The following is a 17,041-nucleotide window of genomic DNA, read 5'->3' on the forward strand; positions in this document are numbered from 1 at the left end:
AAGTAAAATTGTAAAATCGTTGATGATGGACAAAAAAATGTTAAACACAGAGAAAGATGACAAAACGAATTGAAAGTATGACTCGACTGGTTAACATGTGAAAGAGAAAAAAAGAATTTTGATTGGATTTTGTAACTCATTTTTTAAAGTAAGTTACCTTAATCCTTTTTATATAATCCGTTGGGTGTGATAAGACGGGTTAAGCCAGTGCATTAAGATCGGTTCATATGTTCAATGGCAGAGTTTAGATAGTTGGTATGAAGTCTAAAATTCAAATTATTGTACATAAAAAAATGGATTAAGTTTAACTCAAAATCGTAAAAAAAAAAAAAAAAAACTAAACAATGAGAAGGACTAGCTGAATTGGTTAAATTTAGTATTTGAATTGTTATAAATTTTGTAACCCTTGGTATCTTTCTTTGATTCGATAAAAAAAAATAAAAATAAGATGAGATTTATAATTAAATATGCAATCTAAATTGTTAAGTTTAATTTAATAATTGTAACTAAATGTTAATATGTTTTTAAAAAATAATTTTGATACACTTCAACTATTTTTTTTATTGAAGTACCAATAAAAAAATATTTTTATTTAAGAGAGAAGAATAATGAAAATTAAAAAATATATAAATCATATATTTTTTAAAAAATATCATATACCCATTTTAAGTGGAATTTCAAATAACTTTTAAGTTTTACAATTTAAATATGACTATTCATAAAGATTTACTAATTTCATTTCTAAAAAAAACAGTATATTTTTATCAAACTTTTTTATAAAAAAAAAACATATGTTTATGAAACCTTAAAATAAGGATTTATTAATTTGTCCGAAAACAGCCGTGAAAATATTAGTTAGTGGTTGGAAAGACGCGCAAAGCATCCATCCGGTTCAGTGTTATTAGAGCCGTTGAACCGAACCGGATAGAAAAAATAATAAGTTGGGTTCACCGTTCGTCACCCTCACCCTCACCCGCAGCAGCACCATTCCAATTTCCATGGCACTCTCCTTTCGCCCCGTCATCCACCCCCGCGTCACCGACCGGTCACTCTTTCAGTTCCTCCCACCCAAGCCTCCCCCTCTTCCAACTTCGCCACCTCCCTCCGTTCTCCTCCCCCTCACGCGTCGCCGCGGCGGCTTCCTTCCCTCCTGCCTCTCCGACGACGCCGTCTCCACCCGCAACTTCGACCGCGGCTTCACCGTGATCGCCGCCATGCTCCGCCGCATCGAGCCCCTCGACAACTCCGCCATCTCCAAAGGCGTGTCCCCCGCCGCCAGAGACTCCATGAAGCAGACCATCTCCACCATGCTCGGATTGCTACCCTCCGATCACTTCGCCGTCACCATCACCGTCTCCAAACACCCCCTCCACCGCCTCCTCTTCTCCTCCATCGTCACCGGGTACAAACTACATATAACACTCCTCCCAAATTTTTTGATTGTTGAAGATTTCATTTTGTGGTTGAATTAGTAGTGTTTTGATTGGTATTTGGTACCAGAGACCAATTCTGTTGAATGAAGAATACTTGGGCTCTATTTGAATAAGCTTCTCCTCATAACTAATTATACAAAAACAAGATAAAAAGAAGATATAAGGTTGATCTCGTGGTGAAGGGAGAGAGTTCGCTTGTTCAAATCCCCCGCTAACAATAACTAACAATAACATTTGCCGATAAAAAAATTATATTTAAAAAGAAGATAAAATGAATTGAGCTTCTATCATAACTTCATAAGCTAAGTTCAGATTCCGAATTAGTTAGATGAGAGAGTTTCTGGAAAAGTTTACTGCATTAACTGATTTTAGGTTACAAGAGAGGAGTTCAACTCATATTTTACCTTCTTATTTTCAAGTGCTTGCTTGTAGAGAAGTTTACTGACTTGTGCAGAAGCACTTGAAGCAGAAGAAATTTTATAGACAAGTTTACAGTTTTCTCCGGAAGCACTTGAAGGGGAGGAGATTAAGAAGGTAAAATTAGTTAGGCTCTGTTTGGAATATAAACTTCTCTATAAGCACTAACAGGAGAACAAAATACAGTAAGAAGGTAAAATGATTGAGCTTCTTGCATTAGGTATAATAATCAACTTATCTACTTAGCTTTACTAGAACTTTTTTTCATTTAACTTCTCTAAAAGCTAAGGTTCATGTATTGAGTTTAGCTTATGAAGAAGCTCAATGCAATTTGCCTTCCTATTTTTCTTATCCTATAAGGGCTCTTGCAGAAGTCTACCCAAATAGGACCTTAATTTTTTTTTTTCTAAAAGTTAAAATCAAGTTACACACTTTAACTTTTGGAGAAGTTAGATAAGAGAATTGTTACATAAGTTAAAGTGTATAAATTAATTTTGACTCATGGGAAAAGCTCGATCCATTTCATTTTTTTTTTTAATTTTCTTCTCCTGTAAGTGCTAAGGAAGAAGTTAATCCAAACATGGTCTAAAGTAGTGACACAATCAAAATTTGAAGGATAAATTTGGTGAACAATTTTTTAAGGGAATAATATGGTGATGTATGTGATTTTGGAGGGGCAATTACCAAATAGTTTCTGTGCCAGATTGAAGGTTTTTCTTTTGTTTGAACTTTTGGGGTTGTTTTCTTTTCTTTGTTAGGTACACTCTATGGAATGCGGAGTACAGGATGTCTCTGACAAGGAACTTGGATATATCAGGTTCCAGGGATGAGGGGTCAGATTGTGAAACGCGTTCAGAGGTTTTGGAGGTTAAGGATGGAGCAAAAACAGTAGGTGATGAGAAAATTGAGGTTGTTAATGATTTGGAAAGTTGCAGCTGCAGTGGTAACCTGAAAGAATTTGGAGATTTGCCTCCTCAGGCTCTGAGTTACATTCAGCAGTTGCAGTCTGAGTTGACAAGTGTGACAGAGGTAACCCTTCTTTTTCTTTCTGTTTAGTTCAATTTTTTCATTACAATGATTGTGGAATAGCTGCATTTATAAGGGTGTTATGCAAGGAGGTTCCTTAGTTTGGATTTTGAGTTTTTGTATTGGGTATTTGTCGAAAAAAGAAAAGGGACCTTGGCTTAATGGGTGTGTTATTCTTAGCGCTTGTAAAATGGTTGCTTCTTATGTCTGTGCTTGGGTAAGTTAGATTGTGTTGGTGTATTGGAATTTGGAACAAGGATCTCATCTTAACGGGTGAATTGTTATTGGAGCATGTAAAATGTTTGCTTCTTGTGTGCCTGCCAAGTATAGTTGGCTCAGTATGGTCTATGCTGATAGTCATGTGTTTTTAACTTCTACTGAAACAAAACTGTGATTTTATCTCCCTAGGGTAGATTTTTGATGGAGGATTTTAGAGGGGAAGGGAGACATAATTTTTCATTTTTAAGTTGAAAAGAATCAAAAGATTATAAAAAAAAAAAAAGAATAGTGGATGATAATTTATCATTTTTGAAAATTTCTCAAATAAAAGGCTTGTTTACTTAAAATGAAGAAAAAGTTACTCCTTCCTTCACTTACCCTCCAAACTCCTCCATCCAAACATGCCCTTAAAGTATAATTAGTGAAATTTGCTTCGACTACCTTGAAAGTTATTAAAGGAAACGACACAAAGGAAATTTCTTTCAGCAAGAATGAAATGTAAAGCCCCTTTCAGCTTCTTAATGCTTAATGCAGTGTAATTAACGTGCCTTACAATGGCATAATCTAATTAACAGGGAAAGCACTAGTGCATCACTCCCGTTGTGTAGTCTAAAGATTTACTTTACTTTCACCCTCTGGGGTCTGTTCCCTAAAAGAAGTGGTTTTATTACTCATTTGTGATCATTTAAAAGGCAAGCTCAAAGAATGAAAGCTCCAAACTTTTGCCTTTTGTTTTCAGGAACTGAATGCCCAGAAGCAGGAAATGATGCAATTAGAATATGACAAGGGAAAATGGAACAATTTGTTGGAATATCTTCGGTCTCTGGATCCTAATATGGTAATGGCTCGCCGCTGCTATTTAATTTGTATTCCCTTGCAATTGAAAGTAGTGCTTTTAAGTTAGATTGCAAAAAGTCCTTCTGTCCTCTCCCTTGCTCATTTCCATTAATGTAGATACCGTTTCTTGTTTTAATTTATGAATCTTTTCATGTGCAAATTGTTTGACAGGTGACTGAACTGTCCCGGCCTTCATCATTAGAAGTGGAGGATATAATTCACCAACTTGTTCAGAACATATTGAGAAGATTCTTTGTGGATGATGGTAGCTCTAGTTTTATGGAACAATCAGTGGAAGGAAATGTAGACAATCGCGCGGGCAGTGGTGATGAGCTTAGTAATACGATAGCCACTTCTCGTGATTACCTAGCAAAGTTGCTTTTCTGGTTAGTACATGTCATTCTATTTCTAATTGCCCTTCTAAAATGTTTGGTTAGAACCGAGTGATTCATGTCCTAAAATTAATTATAGACATCTATATTTTTTAAACCAGACCAATTATTGAATTAGTGAAGACATTGGTTTACGGTTTGTTGGTTCAACTGTAATTGAATTGAAATTTTCTTATTGGTTCACAAGTCCTTTATTGTGTCTAATCGCATCGAGGTTTTCTTTTCTGTTGGCAGGTGTATGTTATTGGGTCATCACTTGAGAGGGTTGGAAAATAGATTGCATCTGAGCTGTGTTGTTGGACTATTGTAGAGAAGGTGATAGGCATGTATATTCTTTTCTTCCTCTTTTTTCTTTTCACCCCTTCTCCCTTCTCCCTTCTCATATAAATTTTTCTGTTCAATGAAAAACTGAGTGTGAAATAATCACATGCTCTCCTTGCTTCTGGCACTCTTTCACTTGATTCATCATACCAAGCATTGAAGCATACCTCTGTCATATAATATTTATGCTTTCATGAATAATGAAGATAATCTTACATTAGAAACAAGATTGGATGTGAATAGAGCACCATACTCATTCTACACAAGATGTTATGCAAGATACTTTAAATCATTTTAAGAACTGTACATATGTGTCTACACATAATGCGTTGGTCTGAATCCAACTCCAAGTGAGAAGAAAGAAATTAATAAATTGTTTATTAAATAAAAAAATTATATTTATCTTAAAAAGTGATTTTTTTTTAAAAATTACATGAAATTAATTTTTATTTTTTATGTTTTATATTCTTTTCAATTTTTAAAAACATGAAGAAGGAAAAAAAAGTCCCCTCTCTCTTCCCATTTTTATTTTTGAAAACTGTTTCTGTTGATTTCATATTAAGTTGTAAATTTTCATATAATAAGTTTATTTAATAAATAATTAGGTTATTTACGTATACTCCAATTCGAGTCTGTGTTCCTGCGTGGGTGTACCATGTTACATGCGTATTCAACAACAACGGCGTAATGATTATGATTACTTGTTTGGTTCATGTCAGTTGATATAATTCTTTCGAGTTTTATTTCTCAGATTTCTCACCAAGCACATTATTTTAGTTCGATCTTTAGTTGTTTATATAAAAAATTATCTATGAAAAAATGTTAACTTTTTAAAGGGATGAATTTTAGTAATTTAAAGAATTAGTCTTTGATTGGTGACGTGAAAATACCTTAGTTTCACACAAATAAACAAAAATTGTAACTTTATTCATGATTAAATTTACATTATTTGTTAGTTGTTTCAGCTGTTTGCTCGGAGTAAAGATTAGGAACATATTTTCACTCTTCCATTAGCACCTATATTTATCACTATTTTTTATTTCTTATTACATCATATTATTTATTATTTATTATTTATTATACTTATATTTTTTTCTTTTTATTATTATGTGTCAGATGTAATAGTTTCTTAGTGCATATCAATTGCTAAAATAAATATTATTTAAAAAATATAAAGTTTGAGTTTTGCAAATACATCTTTAATGATGATTTTATGAAATTCCATTTCTAATTATTAACTAACAAATATTAAGTTGAATTGGTAAGAATCAAACTCATTCTATAAGATCGTGAGTATAATCTCATTATCAATATGAGAACTTTGTATGTAGACCCTTTATAAATACTTTCGTAAGCTCTTTTTAACCTTAATATTCTTTTAAGACTTAATTAATTCACCTAAACTTTTATTTTATAAAAATTATATTTCTCAATTTGTCTTTTTAATTAATACTCTTAGAACATTGCTTAAGAATTAATAATAAATATAATTTTTATTAAAAATTGTGTTGGAATGAATTAGAAGTTACAGTAGACATATATTAAAAATATTTGTTTAATGAATTTTATTTTAGTTATAATTTCTTGATCACTGCCCTTGGAGATCATTATCTCTTTTTTTCTTGTAAAGCAAAGCACGTCTCTATTTAGATCCTCACCGTTTGGAGCACATTTTTTTTAAGGACCTGGTTGTTAAGCACTGTCGCTTGACACAATTAATGGGGCCTAACAAATAACTTTTAATAATAATAATAATAATTAAATATGAAGTACTTTTTTACTTACTATATTTTTAATGGTGTCTTGAATGTAAAACGTCTAAACCTAATACCTAATCCGAATACATCAAATTTATATATTTTCAAAACAATCCGTCCCAAACCGACGTGTATATATATATATATATATATAGGGAGATATTCACAATTTTCTCTAACAGAATTATAACAAATTCATTCTAAAATCTCCCTAAACTATTATTCATATTTATCTATTATTGTTAAAAGACAAATAAAGGATAATGGACCTAAGAGTGCACAACTATATTTTGCCCATAATAATATTCGTAACATTAATTGACACAACTCATAACCATCCCTATCTTCAAAATCGATTTCCCTATCTTCAAAATCGATTTCCCTATCTATCTTGCTGTCCCAAGCTCATATGATTTCCTGCAAATTTGTCACTCTATTTTTAAGCTGTCCATCACCGAATGCCGGTTCAATAGTGCTGTTTTATTCCAATTTAACCCGTAATTTTGAGTTTGAATTTTAGATATGTGCAACTACCAAAGAAGAGTTTGTCATTGTCATTCTCAGCTTAAACAAGATTACTTATCATAGAAAATACATGTGATCTATAAGCCCTCTTGACTGAATTTTTTGTTTTGTTTTGTTTTCTTCTGTTTACTTTTAACAATGTATTGATGTGTTTCCAAACCAATGCGTGTTAAAAAATCTTGAAATTTAATGACATTAGAGATAAACATTACAGGTCATAGACTATTTTATTTTCATTTTCTGTATAGTTTCTACACTGATTACATTTTGGAATTTATTCAATTGCTGATTGAAAATCACCTATATTATACTTCGGTTTCCTAACTTCACAGGTGCACGCAGAAGTTTGATATTTTCCAAATGTAGCACGTGATGTGTATTTTCTTTAGTTAATATTGTCCTTTTGCCCTTTGTTTTAACGAACCAAACATATATGCCAGGCAGACACTGTTCCAACATTTTATGTTATCACATGCTGTACTTGATTGTAGGATCATAATGTTGCATAATCATAATTGATCTTCCAGCACTTTTCTCTTCATTTTGGCTTTCCCTCTTCTCTTCTGTCTATGACTTACAGCTAAGTACTACTAGCATCTTTTCTTCACGAGAAAAAGGGGAATTGATCCACAGTATATTCAATATTCTTCTATAACAGTGAAGCAATAAATTAGACCTCATTCTGTTAAATAGTTTTAGAATTTAAGTGGAATATATGTACTAAGAAAAAGAATTCAATCAAAATATGTTGAGTAACATCTAATCAGATGTCCATTTTAAGTTTATTGACTTTTATAATATTATTTAGATAAATGTTAACCAGTGTGTTAAGGGAAAAACATAAATTCAATTCCTTAAGTATTGTGTGTTTTTCTCTAATCAAAATTGATACTTCATCTTGATAATCTACATAATCCTTTAATTCAAGTTTTTATTACATCATTTATATAATAAGTATATGCAGTAACAAATAAAAGTACTAGTCATATTGGCTAGTTCCTTATTTAGGAATTGAATCAAATAGAACCCCTTTAACTCAATGTTAGAGTAACGCCATGGTAAGGGCTTAAGTCATCGGTTTATCAAGGTAAAATTATGATTGGAGAATGACACAAGCAACAACTCAGGAACATCTGTCTTATGGGTTATTTCTGACTGGTTTTGAGTGTAAATATCTTTAAACATGAAAATTAAACTCATACTTTATCCAATAATTGTGCATCAGCATGTTCCGCATGATATTCTCTGTTACTATACTATTAAGATGTATCAACAAACATTACAAAATCTTTTGATTGTTCTGTCTATACCAAAAAAAATAAAATATTCAGAACAAATGAATCAAAATCAACCAATATAAAACTATGTCCTAAAATGATGAATGTGTTGAGCCAATAGCAATTCTCTGATGGTGGTGGTGTTGATGATGTGTATGGTGATGGGGTATATAGAGATCATAAGGTGCCCAAAGAAAGTCCACTGAGCAAGGCATCTTGGCATCAAGCCTAGTCCATGGTTTCCCTTTACCACTCCAATGTAACAAACTAACTGGACCAGGATGCAAAGTCCTACAACTATTTCTCACATTATCTCCTCCAAGACCATGTTGGTTCCATCTATGTTCAATGGCTTCAACATCACCGCCAAAAGCCAACAAAAAGGGAGGGAGTGAACCTAACTTATAGATCCTTCTCTCCTTTTGAATCTCCATCCACTTCTCAATCTTCCTTGTGTAGCCACCCTCTCTCCACCTCACCAAGTCCATCACCATCACCCCAGTGTTGAAATAACAAGGCCTTTTCCCTTGAAAGACCTCAGAAAACTCAGCACTTGACCAAAACTCATAGGAGAAGTATCTGGTGAAGTTTGTATGACAATATTCAGGAGCACCAATGACCCTTGACCCTGTCAAAGAAACCTTCCAAAGCTCTTGGACATCATCAACTACTACAACATCCGAGTCCAAGTATATGACCCTTTCAATGCATTGATCAAGCAAATCAGCAAGGTAACTTCTTGCATAGTTAAGAGGGTTGTCAAGTGCCTCCCTAATTGAAGGAGATATGAGATTGCCAACAAGACTTTCCCTGAACACATAAACTTTGAATCCCAATGAAGGGAAGGAAGTGTGAACAATCCTTTCAAACACATCCTTGCTCTCCAATCTTGCATCTGATGCAATGAAATGAAAGAACAGGTTCTGAGGGCAGGAAGTGTGTTTCACAACAGAATGCACTGCAGCAATGGACCCTCTTAAGTAGTGCCAATCAATGGTCATGGCAACATGAACAAGTGAAGGATCACATACTAATTGAACATTGGTTGTGTCAATTAGAGTGCACTTTTGCTGGTTTCTGTATTCTGGGGCCTCTCTGAATTGCACAAAAGGATCAACTTCTTCAACCTCAGTTTCATAACCATTTGTTGTGGCAAATGATCGAATTCCATTGGCTGGAAATAGAAGCAAGCAAGCTGAGAACACAAACACAAAGAGAATTGATCTAGAGATAAACATCACTATTAATTCACAACCCTTTTCAATTCAGACCAAAACAAAGGTTTAATTGAGACAACAAAATGAATCAAGAAAAGAGAGAGAGAGAGAATTGGATTCGACAAAGCAAGAGAAAAGGCTAAAGTGCATATAAATGGAACATAGTAATTGAGTCAACGCGTTCGATATATTTTTATTTATTTATTTGGTGAATAAACTTAACGCGTTTGGTATGATGTCAAGCGACCAAGTTAATGTGGTTCTTCTAGGAATTTTCTCATGTGTTTCTACTGCATATACCTATGTATGTGTGTTTCTGTTTTTTTTCTTCTTGAAATGATATATTTTTTATGAAAGATAATTTTATTTGAGCAGAATAAGATTATTATTCCTATAACTTTTTTTTCTCTGAATATTTAATATATTTACATGTTCAGAACTTGAATCCTAGATGTTTAATTAAGATAAAATATCTCACTTCAGCTGATTCCTCATCCGTTTCATGATTTATGTGTGTATATTTTGAATTATTCATTGATTGAAAAGGTAAAGAAAAATATCCATTTAACCTCAGATTGGTTCGGTTTATAGTACATTGAAGACAGAGGTATATAGTGACCACGTGCTTTGAATTTACATTACATGCTTTTTTAAATTGAATTCGTATCTAATTAAATAATAGTCTTGGCTTGGCGAACTCTACAAGGAACGTGTCTAACTTCAACATTATTATAAGAGAAAATTTGATTCGCCATCTCAGTTACTTTTCTATTTTCTTCTATTATGTATATTAAAGTTTAGTTCTTTTTTTTCAATTTTATATTTTGTTATATAATAATTGAAATTCAGATCAAATTTAACAACTGAACATGTATTTTTTTTTAAAAGTACTTTTTTATAAAGTAACTAAAACAAAAGTAAAAGTAACTATTAGCTGTTTCCGTTGACACACGTATATTATTCACTTCATAGATCCAAACACACGAAAAAATCATTGAAATAAATTTTTATCTTTCAATAAAGTTTTTTTTTTCATACATAAGGTTAAGAATTGACCCTGAACAATATGTCTGACAAACCCAACAATTAATCTACTCACATGTAAATCTCCTGATCCGCGTTGGAAGGTTACTGAATCAAAACCTGCCAATGCTTGATATAAGGATATATCCTTATAATTACTTTATGAAATGTTTCTACTAGTTAAATAGCATTAAATATATTTTATGAAATGTTTCTAATTACTTTTTTTAAAAAAATAATGTTTTTAATTTATAATCAATTTTGATATAATTAATATCTTTCAATTTTTTTTGTTCCATTAACTAATCCTCTAATGCCTACTTAGCATGTGCCACATTCTTTTAAGTTTACTCCAGTAGAAATAAAAATATTTGTAAAAAGTGATAGTAATTCCTTACAAACAAGTTGATCAGTACTTGAGTTGTCAATAAATATGGATAATATTGATAAATTCACAGAAATTAATTAAGTACTCTCTAACAATTTTTAGAATAATTTGATAATTATTTTTACTACATTTATAAGGATTCGGAGTTATAATATATTCAGAATAAGAATCTCAACAACTGACTAAAAAAATAGTTATTATCATTTCGAGTAACTAATGAAATGATATAAGTATTTTCCATTAAAAAAAAATGATTTGGAGTAGCTGCTACTGTGAAATTGGTAGACACACTGCTCTTATTTATTTACCATAAACATAAATAGTTAATTAGTTGCAGAAATTAATATACTCCAGCAATGATAGTTTGGAGGGTCATCATAAACAATATAAAAGTATATAAATGTAAAGTCTTCTATTTTTGAAAAATCGAAGACAGCCAAAACCTTGCCTTAGCTTACAGCTATACTTGCCTGTGCGTATATTTTTTTACTTAATATTTCATGCATAACACTATTCATGTCTTCAATTTTTAATTAAGTATTATAATAATATATATTCCAATACAACGAACGTGTTTTATTATTTTTATATTACACTTCTAGAATTCAAGTAAAATTCTATGGCACAAAAAAGCGTCTAAATTAAGTCAAAGTATTACAGTCAACCATGTACAAACCTTATTGTATGCAGGTTCGTGACTATATCTTATGTAGATTTCGGTGTGCTGCATGCATATTTTATATAATAAAAAAAAGTTTTTTGCATCCTTAAAGTATGAACTTCAGTAAAGAGGGTGAAAATACAGGTTTATTCTTAAACTAATATGTTTGACAAAATTGTAGTTGGAACGTGGAATTTCCGTCTCAAACTATGGTAGTAGAAGATAGGAAAACAAAAGGCTAATTTTTATGTTAGGTCTCAAACCATAAATTGTAAATTACAATTCGAGCACACGTTAAATGTTTTAATTTTTTATACATGGTATCTGTTATTAACAGAGATAGAATAGACTAATTTGTGTTAGATCGGTCTAGTGATGAAGGATTTTAGTAGTTTATGCAATGTTTTAAATTTAAATCTTATCATTGTCATTGTAAAACACAAATTTGTGTTCAACCTGACATTATAAAATTTGGTATCACTAAAATTATGACTCTTGGATGCAAAATACGTATAAGAATTATTAAAGTGTAAGGTAATATGTGAGACTCATGTTAATTAATAAATTCTTAAAAGAGTTATATTACTAGACTGAAATATTGTTAAAAAAAGTTGTTAGCAATAACAATAGCAATCGAAATTCTAAAGAGAACCAGAGAAGTCACAAGCACATACACAAATACAAAAAATTAATAATAGGATTACATTATAATATATGACATTAGGTGTACTACAAGCTTCACCTGCAACTCCAACCCGCTTTATAACCTAACAACAGGTGATCTTTATGTTTAACTTTAATGTTTGTCCGACCCATAAAATATGAATTATGTACAACAAAAATGTTAAGAATCTTTTATAGTGTTCACCATTGAAAATGCTCTTAAAAGTGAACATATTTAGCATATATAATTATGTTACCAAAATATAATTTTTTTACAAATTAAAGGTTTACTCATAATTCTTTAAGACAATTGTGGGAAGGGTTTTGTCATGCTTTTCTCCCTTGCAAATCCAATACATATAAGATCTCTTTCGATATAAAGTAGAAGTGTTTTTGAGAGTTTTTTTAATAAAATAATTTATATTTATAATAGAGAAACTTTCAAAAGCATGTATGAATTGTATCCAGACAAATTCCTAATGGGTTCTAGAGTGCACAAGGTTGTAATGTCAAGCACGGTACACAAGTTTTCTTAAGACCATTGGACATAACACTTAATTATTTAACGGTGCAGATCTCCAATGTATAACAAGTCAGGAAAGTACTGAATAAAAAAATACCCGTACAACAAACTCTTATTTTAATATTGCTGGGCAACGTGAGTGTGATAAAACCTTCAAACGCTGAATGATGTTTTCAATTTTGATTTTTTTTCTAAAGGTTTTTCATTTACATTTATTTTGGTTTAAAAAAATAAGGGCTAAATGCCTAAACCTTCTTGCATTCGAACCCCGGAATTAAGATAATAATATACCACCACGCCATCGTCAACTTCATATTTTTGTACAGTATTTATAACAATATATACATTATATTAAACATGCTTAATTGCACTTAAACATAATTTATAAATTATTTAGTAATCTTTTAAAAATATTAACAAATTTCTGGTAAAATAATTTTAAATCAACTTAATCAATTTCAAAATTTTTAACATATACATTGTTTTAATTCAATTTATATTATTAAAAATAAATATTACAATTTAATTAATCCTTAATTAAAATGCATTTGAGAATATTAGTTGTTATTCTTATACTATTCCTATAAAGACAAACATTAATAGAAGGAGGATTGAATTAAAATTTTAATTTTTTTTTTTTTGCAATCAAACAAAATTTTCGTCTAAAAGAAAGAAACTTTATAAAATAAATATAAATTTTTGAAAACACAGTTAGACAATGAAAAAAGATTTTTACAAGTAAAAGAAGTTTTCAAAAGTCTAAAAGCAAATCCAAACCTATATTAGTTAAGGTAGAAAGGATGCAAATAAGGTTCAAACATAATGAGTTATATTGGTTTATTTCTACCACTGAGACTATATCGAGTTCTTGACAAATCATTATGTTTAACTAATTTCATACGTTACAAGTATTATGTCACGACCACTTCTGATTCTACAAATCAAACTTTACCCCAAGTTTAATCAATACCCAGTATTCTTTGTCTATATCAAGTCATTGATGGTCCTAAACAAATTAGACGAGATTTATTAGTTGTGTTTGCACAATGACTAAATTTATGATTGTCTTAAAGATAAACTTACAAACAACACTTAATCTTTCCTCTCAATATTTTTAAGGTATTTTGAGAACTTTTTCTAACTTTACAAGAATACACAATGGTTTTTACAAAAAAAAGCTTTTGTGCAAGAGTTGGATATTTGTCTTCAAAGCTTCTAGCATATATATAGGCCTCATCTTTAAGTGTTTGTTGTCTCACAATAGGTAAAATTCTTCACTTGTTCTTCGTCTGATGAATGTGATCGTTGGAGTATTTATTGTTTGCATTAAATGTACGTTCTTTTTTTATGAAGAGAGTCCACTCCTTGTCACTGATGTGTTGAATACTACAACAGAAAATGACTTTCTTTTTGTCAAAGTATGTATGTGCAATGAAACTCTTCTTTTGATGACAATTGAGGAATTTCAAATCTTGACTTCATTTATTCTTCATAGGATTCAATAAATCCTAGGAGAATGTTTATGCAAAACATATATATGAGACAGAAAATTAAATGAAGTTTTAAATGTCATATATAATATCGGACCAAATCATGCTTTTATATGTCTATCGTTCTAATAGTGCATAAAACTCAACTCTTAACCTTTGTATTTATTTACATCTAATCAAAATTATTCAGGGTTCTGATTCATCTTAAGACATAAATGTCTTTTGACTTATCAATTCCAATTTCTATGCATATGAATATAATATCGTTTTATAAAATAATCATAAAAATTGTTTATTTAACTATGTAAAGCATGATGAACATCTAACTTATTTATGAGAAGTAATCATGATAAAAAAAAACATCAACACTAACTCCTAATTAGTAGTATGTTATCGGTAATTGTATAGGTGAAGATACTCTAGCTTAGGTCGAAGTCAAATTACTTTGATCAAGGTCAAGTTGAGAATACTTTGATTGAGGCTAAAATCGAGGTAAAGATATGTAATGACCCGCCTACATTACATGACTATCAAAAGTCAGATTTGATTTTGTTTCATTTTAAAGAAAACTTTTCATTTGTTTATTTATGAAAATACCAGATAACTTTTTCTTGATTTCAAGACAAACAAGTAAAGCTTAACAAATTTTTTTTTGCATCATTCAATCTCATTTAATCATTTAGAAGAAAATACAAATAATAATTCAAGCATGCTCAACATAAGTACTCATAAGTAATCACACAGAGCACACACCAAAATATGGTAGGCACATAACACACTAGTCGAAAGGTTTGACTTGCTTTGATACCACTAAATGTGACACCCTTTACCCCAACATGCATATAAATGGGAAAAATATATAAAATGTGGAGTTTAATTAAATCAATTTTATTTAGTAAAATCGTAAGTAAATCAACGTGAGTAAAAAGTCCACATTTGCTTCGATGTTACCAAATGAAACTTCTCAAAAACATTTCCAGCTCAAAACAAGGTCATTTAAGTTTACAAAAGAACTCAAGTTAAGTAGCAAAATAAAATAAAATAAAATAACATATTCGAAACATCATGCAATTAAAACAGAAACTCATGCCCCAATGTCACATCTTATCAGAACATTGTGTCCCGCCGTCATCCAGCACGAGGTTCCTTAAAGCAATCCACCTAACTATCTGCTCCCACAGACACAAGATTCGAGATCATCATAGGATGCATAAACAACACACGGGAAGTGAATCATCAAATTCCTAAATGAATAGAGATAAACGGAAACATACAAGTATGATATAAATATAACAACAGTATAGGTATAACAAGGCTCAACTTTGCCACAATTCACATCATTTCAACACTCAACACGTAACATCACTTGTCCTAGAATTTAATCACATATCACATTCAAGACTTTCATGATTAATCACATGTTCAAGACAACACATCTCAAATATAATACCGCATCTCACACTTACACAACTTATTACACACCATCACATAACTAGTCACAATGATCATTGCACAGACATTATGCAACAGATACACTAGGTGATACCATGTCAGTGATTATGCAATGTGATATCATGTCAGTGAAAAATAACACTAGGGCACGTAGGAGTACATAATAAGACACGCCCTACAATGGGCATGTCAGATCATTCTCACTAAATGAAATCATAAGGTGACCAGTCAGAGTAACTCTGTTTTGCAAGAATGTTCCAATCATATGAGGTCAACATATGCTTGAAAGAGTACTCAAATTGAGTGTATTTACTCACAAGGTCTAGACTTTAAAGAATCTGTTAGGGCCTCACCTTCTTGATTTAGGTCCAACCTCTAAAACAACTTTTGCATATAAACACTGCTCATGAATTATACAATACTCACGAACTCACCTGTTTTCAAACAAGTTGAACATATTACGCTACAATTTAACACCTCAGGTTCTTAACTTGGAACCCTACACTTTCCTTTTAACATCTCAGGTTCCTAACTTGGAACCCTACACTCTCCTTTTAACACCTCGCGCATAAATACTTTTCTCAAGGTAAACACCAGTCGGGTTATTGTATAATTCATAATTCACAACACAAGTAATATCACATCAAATATTAACCAAACGCTTATTCACAACCATATCCCATGTCCATAATTTAACATCTCACAATGTACAATCCATCGTCACATGTTCATGTGTATCTCACAAATTAACACATGCTCAACTTGCCACTTATATTCAATCTCAATCACAATTTTATAATCCCAAAACGACATGTCATTATGCCTCAAAAATCATATACACATCATACAATAGTAATATTTACATGGTACATAACAAATATATATTTATATATCATACAATAGCAATATTTCAATGTTTGACTATCTAGGGGGGTATACAACTCCAAATTGGGTGAAACCAATGACATTTTTTAGCTAACATCTAGGGAGACAACTTTATTACAGACCATAAAATCTAATTCAATCATTATAGTAGTCATTTTTAGGCTACAAGTTAACTCATGTTGTGAGGAAAATAGAATGGGCTTTAAAACAATTGATTTTCACTAAGCACAAGCGTGTTCTCATCAAGCACAACCGTACTTTATGAAAAATATTCATTTCGTGAAACAAAAGAGGCACAATTCAGACATCAAAACACACCCAAATTCAAAATGAATAGCACAAAAAATGTGATCACATCATGGGGAACAAAATCCCTCAATCAATTTTAAGAAAACATGCAAGAATCAAGAATTTTTAAATTTCTAGGTTTCTAACATTCAAAGTCAAACACTCAATTAAACCATCTAATTCGCATAAGGGCATCAATTGACTTGTCAAACATGAGCAATTCGTAGTTATCATTGTACAAGTAAAA

The 17,041-nt window shown here is 31.2% G+C and overlaps 2 protein-coding genes across 2 annotated transcripts; one reads left to right on the forward strand and one right to left on the reverse strand.

Annotated features, from left to right (window-relative positions):
- Positions 1-879: 879 nt before the first annotated feature.
- Positions 880-4,747, forward strand: LOC100778484 (uncharacterized). The gene is made up of 5 exons (XM_003554107.4): positions 880-1,402; positions 2,609-2,879; positions 3,835-3,933; positions 4,104-4,318; positions 4,559-4,747. The coding sequence occupies exons 1-5, from the start codon at positions 999-1,001 to the stop codon at positions 4,632-4,634; spliced, it is 1,065 nt and encodes a 354-aa protein (XP_003554155.1). The 5' UTR covers positions 880-998; the 3' UTR covers positions 4,635-4,747.
- Positions 4,748-8,129: 3,382 nt separating this feature from the next.
- Positions 8,130-9,579, reverse strand: LOC100780084 (probable galacturonosyltransferase-like 10). Its single transcript, XM_003554110.5, has one exon. It carries the CDS (start codon positions 9,440-9,442, stop codon positions 8,297-8,299), a length of 1,146 nt encoding a protein of 381 aa, XP_003554158.1. The 5' UTR covers positions 9,443-9,579; the 3' UTR covers positions 8,130-8,296.
- Between the last annotated feature and the right edge of the window lie 7,462 nt (positions 9,580-17,041).

This window comes from Glycine max, chromosome 19, assembly GCF_000004515.6.
Source record: "Glycine max cultivar Williams 82 chromosome 19, Glycine_max_v4.0, whole genome shotgun sequence".
Taxonomy (NCBI): domain Eukaryota; kingdom Viridiplantae; phylum Streptophyta; class Magnoliopsida; order Fabales; family Fabaceae; genus Glycine; species Glycine max.